We start from the raw sequence: 26720 nt of genomic DNA, 5'->3' as shown, positions 1-26720 counted from the left end.
GAGACAGAAGTGAAGCAGCCACAGCATGCTCAGGGAGGAGGCGGGGCAGGGATGAGCTGGGGCGGGGAGTTCCCCTGCGTGCCATCACCCCTGCCCTTACTTGCTGCAGGCAGACCTCCCTGTGCTCCCCTGCCCCAGCAACCTCCGCCTAAATGCCGGAGGTGACCGGGGCGGCCGAAGATCTGGCTGCCGTGGTTGCGGCTGAAGAAAATGCGGCCCCTCAAATCCTAGCGCCCTAGGTGACCGCCTAGGTTGCCTAAATGGTTGCACCGGCCTTGGGTGAAAGACACTAGATTCAGCAGCTTCCCTTCTAGACTCCACCCAACCTGCAAAGGCAGTAGCAGCAGGACTCATTGAAGGCAACCCTTCAAAGATCCTTGTGCTGGCTCCAAGTATAAATATGCATTAGCTGGTTTCATATTAAGATCTGTTTATTTTCTTATAAGTACAAACCAGATGAAGGAAAGGAAAGAATAAAATAACCCCAGCACCAACTAGCAGGGAAAGTCAATTCACAGTTCTAACATAATCGGAGATAATAACCATAAAGTCTAACTTTGTCTGAAGTGTTAAGAAAAATCTGTAAATTTAACAGCATTTTAACTGAAGTCAACTAAAGGGATTGGCAGAGTTACTTCTGCTGTCTTCACTGAACAAATGTAAGCTGGCAGACTAAGTGGTCTAGTGACACTGAACTGACAAGTGGAAGGGGAATGTATTCAGGGCCCCTACTCAGACTTTGTTCATTAAACAAACAGGTGCTGGCAGTACTGCACAAGGAGTACCTGAGTGCTTAGAAGAAAAGAAGGTCTTGCATCACTCAGTAGTGCTGAGGCTTTTGAAGGATCTATATGAAATCTTCTTCAGCTGAAGGAAGGGTTTCACTGATGAGAGGTTCAAGACTGACAGAAAGAACTCTACAGAAAACCCTACAGAATTCTCACTGCATCAAATAAAACGAAAATGTACTTACCACTTACATTTAGTATGTTTTCTAACAACCTGTCTTACAGAATCAAAACATGTGGGAGAACAGAGGCCCAGTTTGTATGTGATTAATAAAAAGGGTTTTCTTAAACTCTTGTGATAATCTTCAGATAGAGAAAGAAACTTTGGGAAACTGGATTAGACATGCACACCCAGAGATACTCATGACACCACACCACTCTAGATTTCCTCATGTGGTTATCGTTAGCGCCTTGCATGTGTATAGGGTCTACTGGTTTTTATGTGGTTGTATATCAGATTCAAAACAATTCACATGTTTAAAAATAAGGCAAATTAGGGGAGAAACTACACACATCAAACAAGAGATAGATCACTCATGTAGTTCTATGTATCTCCTGTTAAATTAAATAGAAAATTACAATTAAGCACTGCTCTAACAGGATTTAAACATAATACACTTGAAATGTGAGGCAGAAATTTATCTGCAAAGATATGGGCTCTTGGTTTAAAAATCACAGGAATCTATTGATACCACCTTGGCTGCTAGAGGGCTGAGTTTTCTACTGATGCAAAAAAACACAACAAAAACCTGACTACAAGAGCTATAAAATTCAAGTAAAGGAGATTTCCCATTTCATATCAACATCTAAATGTGAATGTTTTCCTGCAAATCAGACTTGTTTTGTTATTTCTTCAAAAAAAGTAGGAAGATTAAAAACAAGCAAGGTTTCTCCTCTACTGGTGCTTTTTTGGGGGGGTTGTGGGGGTATAACCTGTACAAATATGTTCAACATAGGAAAAGGAGGGGCTGCTCAGTGAGCTGAGGATCAGGTCTTAAATATCTAGATTTCCTGGGCTATAGGTACAAACTACACTAGATTCTACTCAGCTCTTCATTCTTCAGAATTATTAATTTCCCCCTGGGCTTTTCTATTATGCTAACCACTACAGTATCAGAGTGCTTCATAACGGTATATGCACAATCCCTCTGTGAGGTGAGGAGGTATTATCATCCCCATTTTACAGATGGTGAACCAAGGCACAGAAGGATTAGCGGTAAAAAGGATTCATTAATTTTGTATGTCCAACTGAAATGCCTAGAACCCTTTTTTTTTTTTTAAAACACAGTGCTTGGCATTATACAGCATTTTATATGTTCAAAGCACAGTCCCTATTGACCCCAGTAGCAGCTGAGTACGCTCAGCTCCTCTGCATATCGGATTGCAGGGTCTCAAGTTAGGCTCCCAGAAAATGAGGACCACACAATTAGTGACCACCTGTGAAAAGTTTGGTTGAACTGTCTTGTCCAACATCTCATAGGAACTCTGTGGCAGAGGCAGGGATAAAATCTAATTACTCAAGGCAGCATTCAGTTGCTTTAACCATGAGACCATACTCCCCAACCTCATTCACTACTCACTTTTTAATTTCTGCAACAAATGAGGTAGGAGTCCTACAAACAAGTCTGCTTCCCTACCCAACCCTGACTGAGCCCCAAAGTAGCTTCATCCTATGAAGTGAATGAGACAGGGGTCTTATAGAAAAAAATAGCATGTAATCATGTAACTAAAGACTGTAATGTAATGTAATGTAATGTATGCACATAAGGGGGCTGGGCAAGTTTAATTCTGGCATCACCTAACTTTGCAACCTTAATAATGTTTTCTCAACATAGTTTTTTCTAGTTATTTCAGTGTAATACAATACATATACACAACAAATGTGGTCAGAACCATCACTATGATAACTTCAGAATTTCAATAACCATATGACTGATTTTATTCTGCAATGGACGTAACCATAGCAGATATCAATAGTATGGTTACCACAACAATTAATGCACTTTAAAAACAAGGGGGAAAACCAGAGCGATAAAAGAGACCCACATAACACACACTGAGTGGTATATAGAAAACATGATGTGGGTCTGATTTCTCCTTCCCTCCTCAACCACTTGTTTTGAAAGATCTGCATAACTAAGTCATGCTTCCATTGCTCACAGATAATATGATCATCCCAAGCTTGTGGCACTAAAAGTTGATAGATCCAGCCTCCCTATGTTTTCCCCTCTATGTACCCATCTGCTCACTCTCTCTAGAGAGTTACATAAAATCATACAAAATTGCATTGGTAAGTAGGTGTAAATTATACATCAGAAACACACTGTACATTTATATTAAGGAGACATGAAGTAGGCAACTTTCCTATTTATAAAACTTTCAATTTATTTATTGAGGATGAGTAATACATGTTTCCTACCTTTTTCTCCAGTTGAGGTAATCGTAACTAGGAAAAAAGAAAGACAGAAAAGGTTAAGTGTATCTGTATTGTGTTTTAAAGATCAAAGCATGTTATAAATGTTAATGGAGCCTCCATAACTCTGTGAGGTAAACACTCATTAAACTTCTCCTCTAGATCCCCACGTCTCAAAAGTCAGTGACAGGGCTACAAACAGCCAGAAGCCCCAGCTCCCTGCTCTAGCCAAATAAGCATGCTGCTCTTCACAAGCATTAATCCATATGTTTAATTAGATCATAATATAACAATTAAACATGTTGCCATGAACACCTACTATACTTTCCGAACTTTCTTAGGTTGTACACACACGCAACAGCTTATTTACTGCCTACAGAGATTTCAGAAAAGCTTAAATGAATAAAACCCTTCAAGTGGCAGATACAGAGGGAAGTTTAAATAACTGCAGAGCCCTTCACAGAAGTCCCTATACAATTTTTGTATTAGTCACATCCAATCTACTTTCTAGAGCTCCACACTTTCAACACCACCATCGTCCTCCCCATCACGCAGGCAAGTAATTTACAAGCTGTTTTTGACTTCCTCTCCCCTGCCTGACACATTCAGCTCATATCTAAAAGTCTCATCACTTCTTCCTGCTCAATATCTCTAAGATCTCTCCATTTATTTCTATCCCTACAGCTAAATCCCTTGTTCAGGCCCTCATTATATTTTGTCTTAACTAATGCAACATCCTCTTCTCTGGCTTCCCTAAACCAACTCTTTCAATCCAGACAAAATATTGCACTGGAAATTTTCCTTGCTTCTGATTTTCACCATATCACACCCCTTTCTGAATCCCTTCCTTGGCTCTCCACTTGCTACCGCATCAGATTCAAGTTTGTCATCACCATCTCCAAAACTCTGCATAACTCTGCCCCTCCCTCCCTACCTGAGCAGGTCTCATTTTGCATTGTCTCCTTCCTCCCTACTCTGCCAACTTTCCTAATTTCCACTGTCTGTCAGCTTTGCACAGACACAGCCATGCGTTTTCCCCTTGCACAGGCAGGGCATTCCTCTGCTCGTTTGCAAGGCCTTCATCCTCTCCACATTAAGTCCCCCTTGAAGACTCACTTCAGTCATGTGGTCTACAGTGAACTTTATTGCCATGTGTTAGTAAAATATATGTATCCTCACTCTTCCTAATCTCTGTCTACTTGTCTGTTTGCCCTTCCATTGTCCTTAGGACTGGCACCACCCTCTTTTTTCGTTGTCTAGATGCCTCTAAACAGTTAGTAATTCTTAGCAGTAGTAAGACCTAACCAAAGAAAGAAAAAGCAAAACAGCTAAAATAAAATGTTCTGGCTCTCTCACAAGGCTTAGATGCTTCCTTTCTGCTCAGCACCCTCTCTATTCCCCTATGCAGTTTTATTGGCAACTTTTTCATTCCTTCCCTGAGAGGGAAGGATCTTTATCTACCATCCAAAATACAGCAAGTTTGATTTTAAACTGAATTAGGAAGAATTATTGGGTATGATTAAAAATCAAGGTTCTGTTTTAAATGCCTTTTTTTTAGGGCATTTTCCCTCCCCAAAGAACATGAACCAATAACATAGTAAAATAGTCCCAAAGCAAGTCAATATGTACAAAGACAAGTTACAACTGCTAAGAACAGGCTCACATGCTATAGGACAGTACAGTCAGTATTAACCTTTTGTGACTTAGAATTTGTCTATGCTTACAGTGGTGCAAGGTGCACCACTGTAGTGCTATGTATGATGACAGGAGAGTTTCTCCCACTGGAATAAGTACTCCACCTCCGGAGAGGGGTAGCTATGTTGATAGAGAAGCACTATCTACACCGGGAGTTCAGTCTGTATAGCTGCATTGCTCGTGGTTATACCAACATAAGATAGTAGCATAGACAGGTGCTTCAGGGTTTCAGGCAGGTCTGTCGATTAATCGTAGTTAACTCACACAATTAACTCAAAAACATTTATCGCAATTTAAAAAATTAATCACAATTAATTGCCATTTTAATTGCACTTTTAAACAATAGAATACAAATTGAAATGTATTAAATATTTTGGATGTTTTTCTACATTTTCATATATATTGTATTCTGTGTTGTAATTGAAATCAAAATGTATATTTTTTATTACAAATATTGCACTGTAAAAATGATAAACAAAAGAAATACCGTATATACTCGTTCATAAGCCGAATTTTTTTTAGTAAAAAAGGGAAGCACCAAAGAAGGGAGTCGGCTTATGAACAGGTATAGAGAGGGAGAGGTGGGACACAGCCCCATACCCCAACAGAGGGAGCAAGGAGAGGCAGCACAGCCAGCAGAGCCAGAAGGAAAGAGGCGGGGCCAGAGTGTCTCTGCTTCTGGCCATGTCGCTCTCCCCCCAGCCTCCGAAGCAGCCGCGCTGCCCCGCCCGGCCCCCCTGGAACAGGCTGCAGCCAGGCAGAGGACATCCTCCCCAGATAAGGTGGGAAGGGATGGGATGGGATGGGAGAGTGTGGGGGTCCTGAGCTAGGGGTGGGGTCATGTGGGGTGGGGTCACAGGGGTTACTCCCCTGACCCCCAGCTTCTCTCCCCTCCCCCAAATTTCCCCACTAGTTGCTCTCCTGGCCCACCAGGGTAAGCAGTTGGTGCGCCCGGACACTTTGGCCATGGCTACACTTACAGTTCTGCAGCGCTGGTAGTTACAGCTGTGTTCGTACAGCTGTGTAGGGCCAGCGCTGCAGTGTGGCCACACTGACAGCTACCAGCGCTGCAGTGTGGCCACATTTGCAGCATTTGCAGCACTGTTGGGAGTGGTGCATTGTGGGCAGCTATCCCAGCATTCAAGTGGCTGCAACGTGCTTTTCAAAAGAGGGGGGTGGGGTGGAATGTGACAGGGAGCATGGGGGAGACAGAGAAAGTGGATTTTTGGAGATGACACTGTTCTCAGCTCCCTGCCTTGCAAGTTCTAAGGACTGGAAGATACACAGTGCCTACCTTCAATCATTTTAAAAGTTTTGACCTTTCCCCCACCTGTCTCTTATTCACTAAATGCTAATTATGCACTCCTAAATAGCCATCAGACCACATAAACAGTTGCTCAACATTACCCCTCCCCCCCTCTCCTCAAACAGCTTTGAACATTCCAAAGCAATTCTCCTGCCTTCGCTGGCTCGCTCGCTGGAGCACAGAAAAGCTGTGTTTGTTTTTTAGCAAGTAGCTACGGGGAGATCGGAGTTCAGCCATTCTTCTGGTTTGTTGTGGACAGGAATTCTGGGATACCTCCTTATACCCCGGAGGCCAATAAAAGCGCTGGTGGTGTCCACACTTGCTGACCAGCGCTGCATCACCAGTGCTGGAATTGCTACACCCGAGGCAGACCAGGTGTACAGCCAGCGCTGCAACCAGGGAGTTGCAGCGCTGGCTGTGCTCTGCAAGTGTGGCCACATCCTGAGTTGCAGCGCTGTAACCCCCTCACCAGTGCTGCAACTCTCCAGTGTAGCCAAGCCCTTAGTTTACTTAGGTTTACCTCCATGCCGTGGACACTTGAGGCAAACCAACCATCTCAGCCCACCAGTGGCTTTTCCTGATGGCCCGGGATCCAAAGTTTGCTGACCCCTGAATTATAGGGTCGGCTTATGAATGGGTCATAAAACTTTTCCATTTTAACTTATCCATCTTGGGAGGGGCTGGCTTATAAACAAATCACCTCATGCAAGCATCCTAGTGCAATCTCTTTGTTGTGAAAGTGCAATTTACAAATATAGGGTCTGAAGTTTTACATTGTTTTGTTTTTGAGTGCAGTTATGTAACACAAAAAAAATCTACAAGTCTACTCAGTCCTACTTCTTGTTCGGCCAATCGATAAGACAAACAAGTTTGTTTACATTTACGGGAGATAATGCTGCCCTCTTTTTATTTACAATGTCACCTGAAAATGAGAACAGGCATTTGCATGGCACTTTTGTAGCTGGCACTGCAAGGAATTTACATGCCAGATATGCTAAACATTCATATGCCCCTTCATGCTTTGGCCAACATTCCAGAGGATATGCTTCCATGTTGATGACGCTCGTAAAAAATAATGCATTAATTAAATGTGACTGAATTCCTTGGGGGAGATTTGTATGTCCCCTGCTCTGTTTTACCCACATTCTGCCATATATTTCATGTTATAGAGTCTCAGATGATGGACCAGGACATGTTGTTTATTTTAAGAACACTTTCACTGCAGATTTGGCAAAATGCAAAGAAGGTACCAATATCAGATTTCTAAAGATAGGTATAGCACTCGACCCAAGGTTTAAGAATCTGAAGTGCCTACCAAAATCTGAAAAGGATAAGGTGTGGAGCATGCTTTCAGAAGTCTTATAAGAGCAGCACTCCGACGAGGAAAATACAGAATCCGAACCAAAAAAGAAAATCAACCTTCTGCTGTGGCATCTGACTCAGGTTATGAAAATGAACATGCATTGGTCCACACTGCTTCGGATTGTTATCGAGCAGAACCCATCATCAGCATGGGCGCGTGTCCTCTGGAATGGTGGTTGAAGCATGAAAGGACATATGAATCTTTGCCGCATCTGGCACGCAAATAACTTGCGATGCCGGCTACAACAGTGCCATGTAAACACCTGTTCTCACTTTCAGGTGACAAAAAGTGGGCAACACTATCTCCTGCAAATGTAAACAAACTTGTTTGTCTGAGAGACTGGCTGAACAAGAAGTAGGACTGAGTGGACTTGGAGTCTCTAAAGTTTTACATTGTTCTATTTTTGAATGCAGTTATTTTCTCTACATAATTCTACATTTGTAGGTTCAACTTTCATGATAAAGAGTACAGTACTTGTATTAGGTGAATTGAAAAATACTATTTCTTATTTTTTTTACAGAGCAAATATTTGTAATAAAAAATAAATATAAAGTGAGCACTGTACACTTTGTATTCTGTGTTGTAATTGAAATCAATATATTTGAAAATGCTGAAAACATCCCAAAATATTTAAATAAATGGTAATTTATTATTGTTTAAAAGTGCAATTAATTTTTTAAATCACTTGACAGCCCTAGTTTCAAGTTACTTTCTATTTTTTTGTTTTTTAAAACTCTGGAGATATCTGTAGCTTATTAAAACAAAATAGTTCTAATTTACTGTATTATATTTCTCTTTTCTTGTTCATATTAAATTGCTTAATTAATAATTTCACATTTTTCCCCCAACATAAAAAGGTGAACATTACAGACAGTGGAAGGTAAACACTAAAAGTGGGGGTTTTTTTGCAAGATTGAGTTCCTAAACAATGAACTTCAAAATGACAACATGTATTTTCAGACTGAATTTTGCCTCTAGCTACAGCTCTATCCTGGGTGAACATGTTTGCATGGAGTTGGAAAAACATGCATTCTCTGAGACAAGATAAATTCAAAATTCCAGTTGTCTTCTGAAAGGAAAGAAACTAAGCATCCAACTTAGAAATGATGTACATAAAAAGGTTCACATCATAGTTCCAGTCAAAAAGCGCTGTAATATGTGGCCTATACAGGTACTATATCAAGTAAATTCAACTCACTTATATTTTATGAGAATATTCAGAATGATGCTTCAGAAATCATATATTTTCCCTCTTGAACACAATTAGCTTAAGCCTAGGTAACGTTATATTATTTTGCACTTATAGAGGCTTCATCCAAGGATCTGGATGCCAGGCCCGCTGACCGGAGGGCAAGGGGGGGACAGAGGACGCGAAGGGGGCAATTTCCCAGGGGCCCAGGCAATTAAAAAGGGCCTAGTGGCCCCCAGCCACTGCTGCCAGGAGCTGCAGGCCCTTTTAAATTGCCTAGGCGGGCCACAGTGCCCCGCACTTTGGGGAAGCGGGGGGCTCATGGGCTGGGACCCAGAATTTCTGTCGGAAAGCTTGCTGGATGCACTTTGCAAAAATTAAAAACACCTCATAACCCTTTCCTAGCCAGCTCCCTCAGGTCAACATGCATAGCCATCGGACCATGCAGAGCAATTTTAGGGTAACAAAATATTGTAGCCTGAAGTATGCCCTAATAGTGAAATCCTCCTGATTTCTCATACTGTTTTCATTTCAAGATTACATCCAGTCACCACCAAATTTAAAAAAAAAAAAGCCCTTTGGGCAGAGAAGTGCACATAAGATATTAGGACAATTTGTTGGGGTCTAGACAATTTAGGGAAAAGGTAAAAAATCTGGTCTTAAAATGTAAAGCTGGTTACCATTTTAGCTAAAGAGAGATTACTCTCACTCCACAGGTATTCTCATTTTATGGATGGATAAACTGAAGAACAGTCCTGAGGCACCAAGGTTTATGACTTGACTAAACTCACACAGCAAGCAAGAGGCGAGTCAAACGTTTTCCAGGATGTATCTATATTACACCATGAAGTCCTATTTCAAATTAATAGTGATATTTACTATTTTGTTTCCACTAGGAACTTTAAACATGCACTGATTACCTGGCCAGCCAATCAATCATTCTAGCCTTTAAATTCTGCTTCAGAACTGCAAACTAAAATCCTTCCCTGTGCTGTCTTTGACCAATTTGCTTTGTTGCAGTGGCTCTCCAGTGAAATGAAACGTATTTCCACTCCAGGCACTTCAAAATCTTTTCTACACGTCGGAAAGATACCAAACAGTGCTGCTTTTTTGTCCTATTGATTTTTTACAAAACAAGTCAAAATGCTTCCAAAACCTTTGCAGGGAAGCACATACATCTCAGAACAACACAATGAAATGTATTGACCAGGGTCTGTGCCCTGAGAGCTGCAATGCAGAGCAAAGTCAGTATTTCACAAGTTTAAGTACTGCAAATCTGCTTTCAGTCTGTCCTTGCTGGGAGCTGAGGAGTTCGAAATATATTTCTTGGTCTATTGTTCAATTACAGAGGTAAAGGTGGGGGAGGAAAAGAGTGGGGGGAATTAAGCAAGCCAAGTATCTTGAAAATGTATTAAATATTAAAATCACAACTTGCTACAGTAAGTCAATGTTTTAATAAGTTATTGCTAGCAAATACTAACAATATGGACTACAGCTGTAGCTATAATTCATGCTGAAGTTCTATAAACAGCTCATAAAGTACCTTCTGAGCACTACAGAAACCTTGAAGTTTCAACAAAGGACTGATAGACCCAAAGGTCTCTAATGTTTTAGTTGACCGCATTGCATAAATTTGTCTCTAACTTTTACTTTCTCTCAACATGAAGCACAAAGAACAAAATAAAACAGAGTAAAAAGAAAACCCTTGTTCTTCAAACATGACTTAATCCTATTTATGCACCAAAAGCAACTCACACTAACATACAAAGTGAACCTATTTTCTGTTCAAGTCAGATCTATTATACAGTCAAGAGTTCTGTTCATGTTGCACTCAGTTCTCTGAAAATAGTGTATTTTGCGATTTGAAACTAGGTGCTCTATTAGGCTGACTTCTTATTTAACTTTCTGCTGAGTTAGAAAACAAAAACACATTTCACCTTTGGTTTCAAACAGGGGAGAAAGCGTGAGTGTTTTGTCTCAGATGTTCCAATGCCACTCATTTTCCTCCCAATTCCTTCCTATTGCTTATACCTCCCCCCCCCCCCATTTTTGTCTTTGCACCTTGACTACGCCACTCTTTAGGCTTGCACATTCGAGACCTGTACCACAGGCATGGGCGGTGGGTATAATAGGCACTGCCACAGCTGGCGGATCCCTGGTTGCAGGGTTTTGCGGCGAAGTTTTTGATTTATTATGCCTGTAGTGTGAGAAAGTGCTATCTGCAGGAATTTGCTACCTGTAGCAGTTATGCATACGAAAGGGATTGTAAAAAATTGCTACTGTAAAAAACTGCTAGGCGATGTAGCAAATTCCTACAGATAGCAATTTCTTGCACTACATGCTCCTCCAGCCATGGGAAGGGAAACGATGTCGGCAGGAGGAAGGGGCAGAGCCAAGACAAGCCTCCCCAAATGGGGACTCCACCCACCACCCATGACCACAGGAAACAATGCTGCAGTGGTAAGAAGATTGGTGGATGATCTAATGAATCAGATGTAAAAGAGGTCGAATTTTTCAGCAGTGACTAGTGATTTTGGATGCTTCTTTAATTGGATGTCCAAACTGTGACACCTTAGAGGAGCCCTATTTTCAGGAAGTGTCAAGCAATCGCCCTCTGAAAATACATGCACCACTTCAAGGGACTTCAGAATGTATACCACTTATTTGTAGTGTAAATGTCAGATTCTCTAACACGAATTCTTTAAATCATGATTTGAAGACTTCAGTAACTCAAACAGAAATTAGGGTCTGGTACAGGAGAGAGTGGGTGAGGTTCTGTGACCTGCAATATGCAGGATGTCAAACTAGATCAGGGGTCGGCAACCTTTCAGAAGTGGTGTGCTGAGTCTTCATTTATTCACTCTAATTTAAGGTTTCGCGTGCCGCTCATACATTTTAATGTTTTTTAGAAGGTCTCTCTCTACAAGTCTATATATTATATAATTAAACTAGTGTTGTATTGTAAAATAAACAAGGTTTTCAAAATGTTTAAGAAGCTTAATTGAAAATTAAATTAAAATGTTGATCTTACGCCACTGGCCCGCTCAGCCCGCTGCTGGTCTGGGGTTCTGTTCACCTCAGTTGGCAGTGGGCTCAGTGAGGCCTGTGGCCGGGACCTCAGTTGGGAAGGGTCTGGCAGCCAGAACCCCAGACCAGCACCAGGCTGTGCATGGCCAGCAGTCGGGACCCCAGACTGGCAGTGGACTGAGCGGCTCAGCCCACTGCCACTCAGGGGTTCCATCCTCCGGCTCCTGCCAGCCGGGATCCCAGCTGCCGGACTCGCTCAGCCCGGTGCTGGTCTGGGGTCCCAGCCCTGCCCACATACAGTGGGTACCTACCTTCTCCCTGGTTCTGGCCCATTCCCTTCCTCCCTCTGCACTGAGCTGAGAGTGGGAGTGGACTGAGCACAGGGCTGGGGGTGAAGGGTCTGACCAGGAGCTAGAATGAAGGAGGGAGCTCAGGGTTGGGGCAAGAGATTTGGGTGTGGGGGCACTCACCTGGGCAGCTCCCATTTGGTGTGAGGGGTGCAGGTGGGAATGTGAGTGGTGGTGCAGGGGCTCCCATTTGGTGCTCAGGGTGGGGGTGGAGGTGGGGATGGGTGGGGTGCATGGCGTGTGGGGGAGGGGCTGGGGATGTGTGGGGTGCAAGAGTCAGGGAAGATAGCTGGGGGCATGTGAGGGGGGTGCAGGTGTCAGGGTAGGGGGGTTGGATATGTGTGGGGGTGCCAGTCAGGGCTGGGGTCATGGGGGAGGTGAAAGAGTCAACAGAGGGCTGGGTGGTACAGGGATCAGGGCAGGCACCTGGGGGTGTGTGTGTGTGGGGGGGGGTTTCAGGGATCAGGGCAGAGGGCTGAGTGACTGCCCCCCTCAGAACCCCCAACCCCCCCCACTACTTGTCCTGACTACCCCCTCCTGGACCCCTGCCCCTTATCCCCCGACTGTCCCCTCTAGGACCCTATCCCCTACCTGTCCCCTGACTGCCCTAATCCTTATCCACACCCCCGCACCCAGAAAGACCCCCTGGGCTCCCATGCCTATCTAACCGCTCCTTGCCCCAACAGGACCCCCAGAACTCTGGACCCATATAACCCCCCCCACCTGCTCCCTGCCTGCCCCAACCCCTCTCCACACGCCTGCCTCCTGACAGGACTCCCCAGATCTCCCAACTCATCCAGCCCCCCCCCAGCTCCTTGTCTCCTGACCACCTCCTCCAGAGAAACCCCCCACACCTTAAGTGCTCCCCCAGGACCCTCCTTTCTCCCTGTCCCCTGACTGCCCTGACCCCCATCCACCCCCCCAAACAGGCCCTGGGACTCCCATGCCTCATCCAACCCCCCTGCTCCCTGACTGCCCCCTCCAGAGACCCCCAACCCTAACCACCCCCTGGGATCCCACCCACCCTGCTCCCTGTCCCTTGACTGCCCCCACCCCTTACCCAACCCTCCCCCCCCCCGGCCTCGGACCTGGCTCCCTTACCATGAGGCTCCCCGCTCATCCAGAGCCCTGCCGCTGCCGCCCCTGTGCATGTATCCCTGCCCTGCCCCTCAGAGCGCTGTGGGCACGGCAGCAGGGCTCCAATGAGCTGGGAGCGTCTTTCCTTCCCCACGGAGCCAAGCACTGCCCCGCGGGAGCACCTAGCCCCAGCTCCAAGAGCGCTGCACGCGTGGCGGCAGGGCTCATGGGGAAGGAAGGGGCGGAGGCTTGCTGCGCTCGGGCTGGCACTCCGACCTGGGACCACGGACCTCACAGCTTGCTGCGTCGGCAGGATTTTTAATGGCACGCGGAGTCCCAGCAGGCAGCCGCGTGCCATTAAAAATTGGCTAGCGTGCCATAGGTTGCTGACCCCTGGACTAGATGATCATGATGATTCCTTCTGGCCTTTAAGTCCATGAGTCTATTTATAGGCTTTTCTATGCTTACTACAGTAGTATCCAAGCACCTCCAACATCCATAAGAATGGCTGTACCGGATCAGACCACAGGTCCATTTAGCCCAGTATCTGTCAAGGTAGGGAAATATCTCCACAGTGAGGCACAGAGAGATTGAGTGATTTGCCCAAGGTATCAAAGGAAATCTACTAAAAAGCCAGAAATAGAACCTGTATCTCAGTGCAATAACTTTAACCACAAAACCATTCTTCAGGTATTGGGTGTGTATTCTTTCAATTGTAGAGTACTGATTGCAGATAAAACTCAAATAAAAATTAAGACATGGAAATAACTGGATCTGTTTCTTATGGAACGTTTATTTACAGCCCCATCATGGATCTTGACTCAAGTCATGGACTTTGAATATTAGAGTCTCTCCAGGCATTCAAAGAGTGAACTTTTACATTCTGTATGGTGCTCCATGTAGGTGTGGAAATACTAACGTGCAGATGCAAGTACATTCCTTCACCATATCTGAAGCCCTAACTTGCCCCAGCTTCCACTCCATTAAATTGTTCACAAATGAAGATCAAAACAATTTAAAAAAAAACCCCACCAACCACCCATCAGCTCTGGAACTCAGCTGAAACACATCTCAATACAAGAAAAAGTTCTCCACCCTAACTCTCTCTAAAAAGTAAGTTAGCTCAACTCAACTGAGACCCCCACTCCCTTTAAGATCCATGTAGATATGGATCTTAGCAAGGTAACACAAGGCAGAGCTTGAGTGTTCTCGACCCCATCCACATACAAAAACCCAATCACTCATGTGTGGTGGTGATATAACAAAAGCTGGCAGACTTAACTGGGGGTGTAGAACAGACTTCCAGTGAGATTCCCTCAACAGTTGCTAACATGTCTTATCTGTAGCCTGGATACAGGCTAATGCCACAACACAAGCAAAAACCGCTAGTCCTCCAATGCCTTCCAACAATTCTCAAACACCTCCCACCCCATGTCCTTTTCTTGCCATCTACCTCTCTCTGTTTTCTGATCAGAAACCACCTACCATTGCACATAGGCCTTCTCAGTCTTCTTTCCCCTACTTGCACAGTTTCCAGTATCAGCAATTTTACTCATCTATATGCAGCACAGAGCTCTGTTTGCTAAGAATGACCCCAAGAGGACTGCCTCAGTTTGCTGCCAGCTGGCCAAAGGCTGACACGAAGGTATCAGTGGTTCTTTGGTGTGATGCTAGCAGGGCTCACAAGTTGGATACATGCTTTGCCACCCATAGGAATGTTTCTCCAGAGAGAAATCGGAAGTGAGCCCAGATTGGACTGGTTTACTTCACTGAGTTATTAGGTTCATACCACTTCCAATCAGAATCCCCAGAAGGGGCAGACATGTTCTCCCTCATTACACTGCAAAAGCATTCAGGGAGCAGTGCAGTTTAACGTAACACTACAATGAGATGGGTCCCCACATGCCTTGGCATCACACACAAGTAAATAGAATGCTCATGTGGATGCAGGAGGTAACTCCCATAGCTAATACAAGGCAATAATCTCAAGGGTGGATCACTTGAGTTAATATTGTAATGTGGAATCACTCCTGGTTGCGCAGTAGCTTCAAACTATCTCAAAAGACGTTAAACTGTCTGCACAGGAGTTAAGGGAGGGGAGCGGGTTCCAATCAAGCTGATCTATCTCGAATGGAAAAATTAAAAAGCAAGGCATATTTTTTACATGCATAGACAGGGTCATGCCACATACTGCTATATTTATTAGTTTATTGAGAGAATTAACACTCACAGGAATTGACATTATAAATTGCATTATATTCCAAATATGGTAAAAGAGAGGTTACAGTTGCATAATACGGGTCACAATGATTTGTTTTTTAGTTGTTACTAACCATGGTCACAATTTCTGTTATATGGTTAAAGCAACATTAACAGAGAGTTATTTGACCGCAACAGATCATTTAGAGTGCCTGAGAGGCACACTGCCCAGAAAATACTCTCTTATAACAAAAGCAAGGTAGATATTTATTTATGGTGAGGCCATTCTAGCTTTAACACAGTATGTGTACCAACACGGAATCAAGGGAGGTCCGTAAGTATATGTTTGTTTGTTTTTAAAAACAGCATAAGCTGCAGAAACAAAAACATTCTAATTACCGTGTACAAGCATTCTATGCATCTAAGGGTTTTCTATAGTATGTATACTGCAACAGAGTCACTGAACAGGTAAAGAAGATCTCCATGATACTAACCACAGTGGATGCCAAGAGGATTCTGCCTCTCACCCCTCACAGTTCAAAATAAAGAGATCTAGTCAGAGCTGGCTTTTCAGATCCCCAAAGCTGCAGATGACCCTCCATCACTGACTCCATTCCTGGTTTTGAATTGCAATTTCAACTTTCATATTTAGAAAGTAAGTTTCTAGTCCTCTTCTTTGGCAAAGATAGTCTTGAAAGTGTAAAGGTAACCTGGGGCTGAAATGATGTCACAGATTTTTCTTAGGATTGTCTACAAAAAACTGAACTGTTAGATCAGTTAAGAAACCACACATTTATCAAAATAAGCTATTCTGATATAAGCACCTTTACGTGGCATCTACACTAGGGGGTTGCACTGATTTAATTATATCTGTTTCAAAAATAGATATAATTAAACTGTTACCAAAACTGTTTCTAGAAAATCTCTAAAAGACCCTGAATTATTCTGTGTCATTCTTATAGCTGGTTAGATATGACATATAGGACTGGGAAAGCCACAAACACAGGGGTGGACAAACTATGGCCCATAGGCTGCATCTGGCCCGCCAGCCGTTTTAATCCAGCACTCAAGCTCCCACTGTGGAGCGAGGTCTGGGGCTTGCCCAGCTCCAGCACTCCAGGTGAGGAGCAGGGCCGGCCCTAGGTTTTTTGCCACCCCAAGCAAAGAAAAATTTTGGTTCCCCCCCACCCACCCACACATCCCTGCCGCCCCAGCCCTGGGCTCCCGCCTTCCCCCCACCAGTGCCCTCCCCACACCTCCTGCTGCCCGAGCCCTGGGCTCTCCCCCTTCACCTGCACCCTCCTTTCGCCGCAGCCCTGGGTCACTGGTAACTTGCCCCCAGGGAGGGTCATTCAGCAGGAATTTTGGATGTGCACAAAACACTGACAGGATTGGTTCCCATATGGTTACAGAGCTGCAGTAAAGTGAAGCAATTTTCAGCTTGTGTGATTGGAGGATATCTGGATGCATATTATAAGACTGTCTTCCATAAATGAGGAAAAGTTTAGGTGCCTTTATTATTCTTTTGTTTCACTTTCTTTCTTTCTATGGGAATTTGCCAATTCAATATCACTGTCTTCCTTTTAAACAAACAAACAAAAAAGGCAATGGCTGTTGAAAATAGCAATTCCAGTCCTAATAACCACTGGGAAGCATTTCTTGCTCAATTTTATCCTACCTTTTCTACAGCAAGTTACAGTGGATCAGTATATTTGATTTGGGAGAAATGAAGTAACACCTGCCCAAACTGAGCTTGAGCACTCCTCTGAATTTTGAGGTGTTCAAATCTGGAAGGCAGGTGCTGGGTGCGTGGGTGGGGGGCTGTGGGCTCCGTGGGGCACCATGGCAGCATGTATGCAGCAGTATGTCTGGCACTGCGTGGAGCCAGACACGCTGGTTTGAGTGACACGGTAAGGGGGCTGGGGAGTTGGAGAAGGGGTAGGGGGTTCCGGGGGGGGCAGTCAAGGGACAGGGAGCAGGAAGGGTTGGATGGGGCGGAGGTTCGGGGGGGCAGACAGGGGCAGGGAGAAGGGGGGGTCAGATGGGTCTGGGGTTTGGGGGGGCAGTCAGGGGACAGGCAGCAGTTGGATAGGCCTGGGAGTCCCAGGGTTTGTCACGGGACAGGTAGGGGGTGGGATCCTGGGGGGGGGGGGTCTCAGGAGGGGGAAGTTGGGGACAAGGAGAAGGGAGGCTTAGATAGGGGGTGGGGTCCCGGGGCAAAGTTAGGGGCAGGGTTCCCGTTAGGGGGCAATCAGGGGTGGGAGGGGGGGAGTTGGATGGGTTGGGGTTTCTGTGGGGGGCAGTCGGAGGGAGAGGATGGTGGCAGGGTGGGGCTTCCCTCCCTCTGGAGTGTCTTGTTTTATGAATGTTAAAATACGGTCTCCCTACCATTCACAGCACGCTGCTGCACGAGGTCTCCTTCCTTCCTTTCCAGTTGGTAGTGGCCAAGAGAATGCTGGGAAATGTAGTTCTTTCCCTGTTCCAGGGCTGGCTCTATAGGCAGGGAGCTAACCAAGGGACTACAGCTCCCAGAGCCCCATGTTGGTTCTCAGCTCCATGCCGCCCATGCAAATGGGCTGCCCCAATCAGGTGCTTGCTTTGCTGGTGCCGAGAGCAGCCCCTGGTGAGGAGCAGGGTTGGGGGCCACTCCACGTGGCTTCCAGAAACAGTGGCATGTCCTCCTTCTGGCTCCTACACGTAGGAGCAGCCAGGGGGCTCCACTCCGCACACTGTCCCCACACCAAGTGCCGCCCCTGCAGCTCCCATTGGCTGGGAACCATGGTAGGGGATCCATTACACCAACTCAAAGTCAAACTTTTCTGCCTACGTTTTTCTATTAACTATTTCACAGGTGAAGGTTATGATGATTCATTAATATTCATATATTATTGCTGCAGAGGGGACTATAATGCACCAGAATGCACACAAAAGTTTCCAGAGATTCTAACAGCATACTGACCAGTGGATTATCTGCAGAATTGTGCCTCGAAACATTTTTAGATGTTGGTAATTTACAGGGACCCTTTCCATTTCCCCGACACAAGAAAGCAGACAAAGAATTAAGGGGAGATTTTCAACAGCACAAATGGCAGTTTGGTACTCAACTCCCATTGACTCTGAACCAGAATTAGGCACCAAACTGCCATCCGTTATTTTGAATATCTCCCCCTTAGTCCTTACTAAAAAGCAGGAAGCTAAATACAAGGTTGCTCTGAAAAGAAGTCACCCAGCTAATCAAGCCTAAAGCTAGTCACATGCATAGCTGGGTAAAATGGTGAGGCATTGGCTAGATTTGGAAAGAGTTTTGTACATTCATCCAAAAATGCTAAGGCTGGCTCTGTAATCAGCACATTAAGCTAATCAAACTACTGTACCGCAGCAGAAACTCTTAACCAAATTTGTTATCCTTGAAAAGCACCATTCACTGTAATGAAGCACAACTGCACAGACTCAAGACATCTAAATTAGATCATTTTTCAGACTTCTTTCCTTTTTCTTAATCCTCAGTACACTGAAGGAATACAATCTGTTCATTTTACTAGCAATTTGGCCTGCGCCTACTTCTAGTGTCACTTGATTATACCTTCCTAATCTGATTGGTAAAGCCACTACATGCTCCTCATTCAATCCCTCCTGAATAGTCGGCTCTGCACAACACCTTCAAGTAACTTCAATGGCTTGACTGTAGGGTAGTTTTTTAATGCTACATATAAATGATTTGTTTCCAATACTGCCCACAATGTGCAAAGTGCTATACAAACACAGAAAAAGGCACACTCTCTTTTAAAATCAAAACAGAGAGTATGTCTACACTACAGAGTCAGCTCAACTCATGTACACTTGAGTTACTCTTCTCTGAGGGCACAGCTACACTGCAATAAAGACCCATGGTCCAGGTCAGCTAACTCAGGTTCGCAGGGCCTTGGGCTGTGGGGCTAAAAATTGCAGTGTAGTAGATATTTGGATTCAGGCTGGAGTTTGGGCTCTGAAACCCTGTAGGGGGCGGGGGGAAATGTGTCTCAGAGTTTGGGCTCCTGAGCTCCAAGACCCTCTGTCTCTTGTGAAGTTTTAGCGCCCGGGCTCCACCCCAAGTGTTTGTGTACAATTTTTAGCCCCACAGTCTAAGACAGAGTCAGCTAACCCAAGCTCTGAAACTTTGTGCCACAGGTTTTCTACTGCAGTATAGATATACCCTGAGTTAAACTAGCTTGAGTGAAAGCAGCCACACTGAGGCTATGTCTACACTGCACTTTCATCATTAAAAGTTTTGTCGCTCAGGGTTGTGGAAAAAAACCTCCGAACGACAAAAGTTTTAACAACGAAAAACACCGGTGGGGGTGGTTTTATTTTGTCCTCAGGAGCGCTCTCTCACAGCGACAAAGAGCAGCTACACTGCATACCTTACAACGGCACAGCTGTGCCATTGTAAGGTGTGCACTGTAGATATAGCCTGAGAAACAATATGAGCCTCTGTGTCCATACTGGTGCTGCACTCACTTGGGTGTGGCATTAAAACTTCTGAGAGCACATGCTGTGTTTCTTAGTACTGTAGTAAGCTGAGCTGCTCTACTAATTCTTTCCCAGTGAGTTGTGAGAGAACTTCTCTGTCCTTCCTGGACACACGGGGAGAATTATAGGAAGACATTGTAAGAATAGCAGCACTTGAGCGTGGCTAGCCTTCGTCCACGCTACAGAGCGATCACGTTAGCAGCTGACAAGTTGTGTTTCGCTGAGCTTTAGCCTACACTCCTCTCAGGCCTACCAACTTGAGATAAAAGCACCACTGCATTTGAGTTGAAGGTCTGTGTAGGGGGATGGGACTACAGTTAGGGGCAACACTTGAGTTATAAACTTGAGTTAACTGTGCAGTGAAAACAAGCACTGAAGGAACTAGAAAGAGGAGTCAGAAACAAGCAAAGTGGCCAACTGATAGTATAATTTTAGCAATACATGGGTTTTGTATAGAGAACACCTAATACATTGTGGGCAACATTGGAAACAATAAATCTAAAAAAAAAAAAAAAAAAAAAAAAAGAGACATGCTTCTCATCTTCAAATTTCTCTGATCAGAATTACTGTTTTCTGAAAAGAATAAAATGTTCTCTACACCAGCTAAAGTGTATTTTTAGTCAATACCTGTGTTGATAATCAAGCTCCTATCTCTAAAGAGCACTTGGGTCACTGGGCATAAAATTCAGTACCTTAATTATATGTGCCCAATGGCCTAACTTCAGATCCTACTAACAAACCCATTTACCCTTCAAATCCAGGTAGATAAAGACAAGGAAATATGAACAATCTTGATTTAACTAAGCCAAAACAGAGAGTATTTCTGAGTGCTGAAATATTGGTAAAGTTATGCACTTAAATAGAGGGGAACAAAAATGATGGAAATTACTGTATATATTTGATCATAAGCCGGGTTGCTCATAAGCCAACCCTCCCAAGATGGATAAGTAAAAATGGAAATTTTTTATGACCCATTCACAAGCCAACCCCTATAATTCAGCGGTCGGCAAACTTTGGCTCCCGAGCCATCACGATGAGCCCCGCTGCTGGGCCGAGATGGTATGTTTACCTCGAGCATCTGCAGGCACGGAGGTAAACCTAAGTAAACAAAGTGCCTCGGCGCGCCAGCTGCTTTCCCTGATGGGCCAGGAGAGCAACCGATGGGGAAATTTGGGGGAGGAGGGAGAAGCTGGGGGTCAGGGGACTAACCCTTGTGACCACCCCCCACATGACCCCACCCCTAGCTTGGGACCCCCAAACTCTCCCCATCCCATCCCTTCCCACCTTAGCTGGTGCAGGTCAGGGGAGGATGTCTCTGGCCTGGGCAGAGCTGCTCCAGCAGGCCAGGCGGCGCAGCCACAGCCTGCCAGCCCTGGAGCTGCAGCTGCTTCGGAGGGCTGCAGGGAGAGCAAGATGGCCAAAAGCAGAAAGACTCTGGCCCCGCCTCTTCCCTTCTGGCTCTGCTGCCTCCCCTTGACCCCTCTGTTGGGCAGGACGCTATGTCCCACCTCTCCCTCTCTATACCCGTTCATAAACCAACCCCCTTCTCTGATGTTTCCCTTTTTTACTAAAAAAATTCGGCTTATGAACGAGTATATATGATACTTAATGAGTTACTTTTCATAATTTTAACTACACCTGCCTTATAGAGTCATTACACTACAGTTGTTTTATAAAGATGTTTCACTTTCCAGTTGTTTGCACAGATTTCAGGGATTAGAAAATTCAGGTTTGATTTTCTTAAATTAACTTTACCATTTTGAAGAGATTAGTTTTTAAGTTACTTTACTATTACTGTGGTTGCACTGTTGTATTACATTTTACTTAAAGCAGCATTACCTACCTCCCACAGGAGATTTGACATGCTAAAATAGCTTTTATTTTGTGAGTTGGATGCATATACATTTTAAATAAGTGTCAAAGGAAGAAGGCCTGCGAACACACATTCCACCGTTAAGTAATGGCCTGTCTTTGAGCATACATATTTTCCTTTAGTCTCTTAAAAATCCATTTTCTCCCATGCCCTTAGACTCGATATGAAGCATATGGAGGAGTGGATGAGATTCCATTCTAATCCAATCGCAGAACACCAGGCATTCTCTCTTCCTCGGGACCAAGTGATTTGCTGCTGTGGAACTCTTCTGATGACTTGAGAAATGAGGCCCAACCCAGCTAGCAACATGGGGGTCTCCGATCAATCACTAGATTTTTGGGCAGGATGATCTCTGATTTTAAAAAAATTAAATGTCAGCGAGGGATGAGTTTCTTTGGATAAAGCGAACTGCAGGAAACAAGCATAAATTATTTTTGTTAAGTTCACCGACTACATGCAGTCAGCACTACCCTGATGTCAAAGCCAACAATATAGTGATTTACATTAACTGCTGAAAGATGTTATTTAGTTGCGCAAAGCTTATGAACAGAGACATTTAAGGAAGTTTTATTTCAAAAGCACACTGTAGTCTGTCTATTAGTTGTGGGCAAGCTGAAAGAATGAGTTCCAGCCTATTACGCACACTACACTTAAGTATCCATGTGCTGTCAATCACCAGAGTATCTAGATGAACAGCATGGAATTATTGCCTTTGGTACATTACCTATATAAATTAGGAATTGGTAAACAATGTCTTTCTGCAAATTGCATATGACATGAAGAAGAGTGAAATCTGGCCAATCTCTGAATAATTAACTGTAAGGTATTCTAGTTCTCTATTACACTTCACACAAACAAAAACTATTTAATTCTATCCTAATGTGGAACAACCTTTAAACTCCCTCTCTAACCACATTCCCTATCCAAAAATAGACAGACAAAAAACCAAAGCCAGTAGTTAAATATGTTTAAGCTCTGAAGCATTAAGAAAAGTCATTGTTATAAAACCCATCTTTACACTGCTGGCTATATTCCAGTACATGGAGCCCTGCAACACTGCTCGTGGGCCAAGAATTATGATGATGTGTATACTTACCAGACTGACCTCTCCAAGTTTCTGCAATGACTTCAAATTTCCATAGTTCAAACTAATCTTTAATACGAAAAGAAGAAATGGTAGTTCCTCCCCATAACAACACTATTTTATTTGTCACAAACACCTCTCCTTTTTCAGCTTCCATTCTCCGGCAGATTTCTGCATTAGATACATGGAACAATTTTCCAAGGAAAAAACCCAAAGACTGCTTTATTTTCATTCTAGACAGGTGTACCATTTGTGACGTGCAGGGCCAGCTCTGGGGTTTTTGCTGCCCAAGTGGCGGGGAAAAAAAAAAGCCGCAATTGTGATCCGCAGCAGCTCCACTGCACCGCTTTCTTCTTTAGCAGCAATTTGGCGGCAGGTCCTTCCCTCCAAGAGGGACCGAGCAACCTGCTGCTGAATTGCTGCCTAAGAGCCCGACGTGCTCCCCTTCCCCTGGGCCGCCCCAAGCACCTGCTTGCTGAGCTGGTGCCTGGAGCTGGCCGTGGTGACGAGTTAGATCACAGAAACCCCCTTGGGAACTGCCAAGTGATGTGCCAAGACTACTTTTGCCCCTGCTTTTCCTGCCAGCTCAGCACCGCTGTACCCTGCCCTGCTGAGCCAGACACGCCCATCTGCTCCAATAAAAACCTAGGGTCTGAATTACTTGCTGCAGACTTAACTGAAAGCAGCTTGCAGAAGTGTTCTTGTCTTTAACACTCAGATGCCCAACTCCCAATGGGGTCTAAACCCAAATATATCTGTTTACTCTTTATAAACTCATATACTGTTCGCCCTCTGGAACGCTGATAGAGAGATATGCACTGCTGTTCCCCCCCCACCCCATATTAACAAATACTCTGAGTTAATTAATAAGTAAAAAATGATTTTATTAAATACAGAAAGTAGGATTCAAGTGGTTTCAAGTAGTAACAGACAGAACAAAGTGAATTACCAAGCAAAACAAAATAAAACAGGCAAATCTAAGCCTAATACAGTAATACAACTGAGTACAGACAAAGAGACTTTCAGGGTGAGATTTTTAAGTCTCAATAAGTCTCTTTCACAGACTGGACACCTTCCTAGTCTGGGCACAGTCCTTTCCCCTGGTACAGCCCTTGTTCCAGCTCAGGTGGTAGCTAGGGGATGGCTCTCATTTGTGGGTTTTTGGGGAAGTGGAGCCAGCAGCTGAAGGGTTTTGTCTCTTCAACCCCATAACAGCCAGTTCACGCTTCTGGGCCTCAACAGATATCTTGTGGGCAGCCTCTTCTGCCTCCATTGCTCTTTTGAGGGCAGCCACCCCCCTGGCTGTTTCAGCCTCCATAGCTCTCTTGTGGGCAACCTCTTCTGCCTCAATGCTCTTTTGTGGGCAGCCACCTCCCTGGCTTCCTCTGCCCCTTTGAGTTTCAATGGAAACTCCCGGTCCTTTTCCTTCTCTTCCGCTTCCAATCTAGCCAGCACTACTTAGAACCTGCTTCACTGGTAGTCATTTTCCTGCTTTCTTGTGCCAGGCCACACCATTCTTATGGTACCAAACCACAGCCCTGAAAAGCCTTTGGTTATATTTATCCTGGCTAATAAAGTAAAGTCTATTCTCATGTTTATAAGATATTGGTGAACAAAACACAAGTCTCAAGCTTCAAAACCTTCTTAGTTATCCAAAAATTATGGATAATTTAGCCAAACACTTCAAAAAATAAGTCACGGTTAGAGGTTTTGTCTCAAGAATTACATAATACTACACATTCTCCATAACTATGAGAAAAGTATCAGTTGAATCATAAATTAATGTCAAGTTCTAATTCTATAATAGAAAACTTCAAGTTGTGCTTCAAATTGTCTTGTAAAAAAACCTTCTCCTTTTATAAATTAAAAAAACAAAACAAGTCTGTTGTTCCCAAAAGTATATATGGTTAGCTTGGACTTGCGCTTCTGAAATGAGATAAACAACCAATGTGGGGACAGAATATTTTAAGTGTTATGTATTCCTAAATCTAACAATTTAGGATTAAGTATTGTTAATTGTATACATACCAGTGCTAGATGGTTCACAGAGATGCCCAAGACAAGTTACTGCTCTCAAGAGCCCCAAAACTAAGGGAGTAGATATGACAAACAAGAGAAGGCAGAATATACACAAGCAAGCGCTGGTAGAGACATGGATTACAGAGATAGTGAGTTTACATATACATGTAACATACATCATAATGGTTCAGAAGGTTTTGGTATTTACTGTAGGATTTTTTTTTAAGTGAGTGATCCGAATGACATCAAGGACTCGAAGAAAAGGACAAGTCTAAATTTGATGCACAATGTAATAGAGGAGCAGCAAAATGACTCAAAAGGAGAGTGGGAGGTGACATGGTAAAAGTTCTTGGCGAGAATGATGACTTTAGTACAGCAGCATTTCGGATAGAGTGGGGGCTATCAGTTACCACAGACATAGATGCCGACTCTGTTGGTGCTCCAGCCCTGGAGCACCCATGGAAAAAAAATTAGTAGGTGCTTAGCACCCACCAGCAGCCAGCTCTCCCCTTCCCAGCACCTCCCACCCACTGGCAGCTCCGCCAATTAATTCCTCCCCCTCCCCGCATTGCCTCCTGCCTGCCACGATCAGCTGTTCCGCAGTGTACAGGAGGTGCTGGGGAGGAAGGGGAAGGAGTTAGGATGGGGCACGCTCAGGGGAGGTGGCAGCAGAGGAAATGGGAGAAGGAGTGAGATGGGGGCAGGGGTTGGGAGAAGGGGTCAGGGCCTGGGGCAGAGCACCCCCAGGGCTTGGAGGAAGCCAGCACCTATGGCCACAGTGATCAAATTATTAAACAAGACTGTTACACACCTCAGAGGAGATGATTCTAATAGTTATGATGGAATATGAGTAGGGTATGGACGAGCAATTTGGCTGAAATGTTGTGGAGGAAGAAGTGACAGGACTTAATTTTGGCTTGAAGTTGAGAGAAGAAGACAAGAGTCAAATATTATGCTCTCACAGAGAGCAAGAAATTATTCCTGCTGGAGTGCTTTCTTAAGACATTTCTCACTCTTGTTGTTCTGGGGTGCAGGGCACAGTTAAGGTATATCCCTCAAAGTTCAAAGGCAGCAGAAATGGGGAAGCGTGGAGGAGGTGACTACAGGATTTAATGTGTCTGTTGCTGTCTCACCTACCCTCTCACATCATGTTAGTGAGTCTGCCCAGGGAGCAAGAAGGTCTGATAATGGATTAGTACTTCTGTTAAATACCACTAAGGGAAAATTGGATGTTTTTGCCTCTGAAGTTGGGAAAAAAATACCACTCTCTAATTTTGAAGAGAAATGAGCAGTTTCTAAGATTTAAATCAATATGACTTGGATGCTAGCAGACCAGGTGGCAGCTCATGCCAAGGCTCCAGGCCCCACTGAACATTGACAAATGCACAGCTGGAAACCAGTCTGGCTTACCTGCGTGTTAGTATTGTTAAGATAAATATTAGAGTTGTAAGAATATGTTTGGTACCTAGACCTTATGAACAATATAGGAAGCTGTATGTAGTGATCTCACTTGTAACTTCTGTAGCCCATAGTATTGAGTGTTTGTATTGTTATACTGAGTGTTTGTATTGTAAACCTCTATAACTGTGTAACTCACTAAACAGGACAAGCAGCATTAATTCAGGTAAAGTGCTCCTGCACACCAGATGATCCATTGAAGGCAAATGAGGCAACGCATAGCATCAGAGGATAGAGACCTTGTTGAAAGCATCCCTCACTCCCTCCAAGACCTGAGCATGACCTCATCCCATCAGCTTGGATTCCAGGTGATACAGGATAAAAATCCCAGACAAGGAGAAACTGGGATCTTTATGCTGTCTGGATTCTGAGG

At 44.3% G+C, this 26720-nt stretch overlaps 1 protein-coding gene across 2 annotated transcripts in view; it reads right to left on the bottom strand.

The window, feature by feature from the left end:
• ZDHHC20 (zinc finger DHHC-type palmitoyltransferase 20) overlaps positions 1-26720 on the bottom strand; it is a 70767-nt gene that overhangs the window by 33550 nt on the left and 10497 nt on the right. For both annotated transcript variants that reach the window (XM_050937293.1, XM_050937295.1), the window contains exon 2: positions 3208-3234. In XM_050937293.1, the coding sequence (XP_050793250.1) occupies positions 3208-3234 (27 nt within the window). The remainder of the gene's footprint in view (positions 1-3207; positions 3235-26720) is intronic.

Source organism: Gopherus flavomarginatus, chromosome 1 (assembly GCF_025201925.1).
Source record: "Gopherus flavomarginatus isolate rGopFla2 chromosome 1, rGopFla2.mat.asm, whole genome shotgun sequence".
NCBI classification, from domain to species: domain Eukaryota; kingdom Metazoa; phylum Chordata; order Testudines; family Testudinidae; genus Gopherus; species Gopherus flavomarginatus.
The sequence above is the reverse complement of the archived record's forward strand: the minus strand, read 5'-3'. Positions and strand labels throughout refer to the sequence as shown.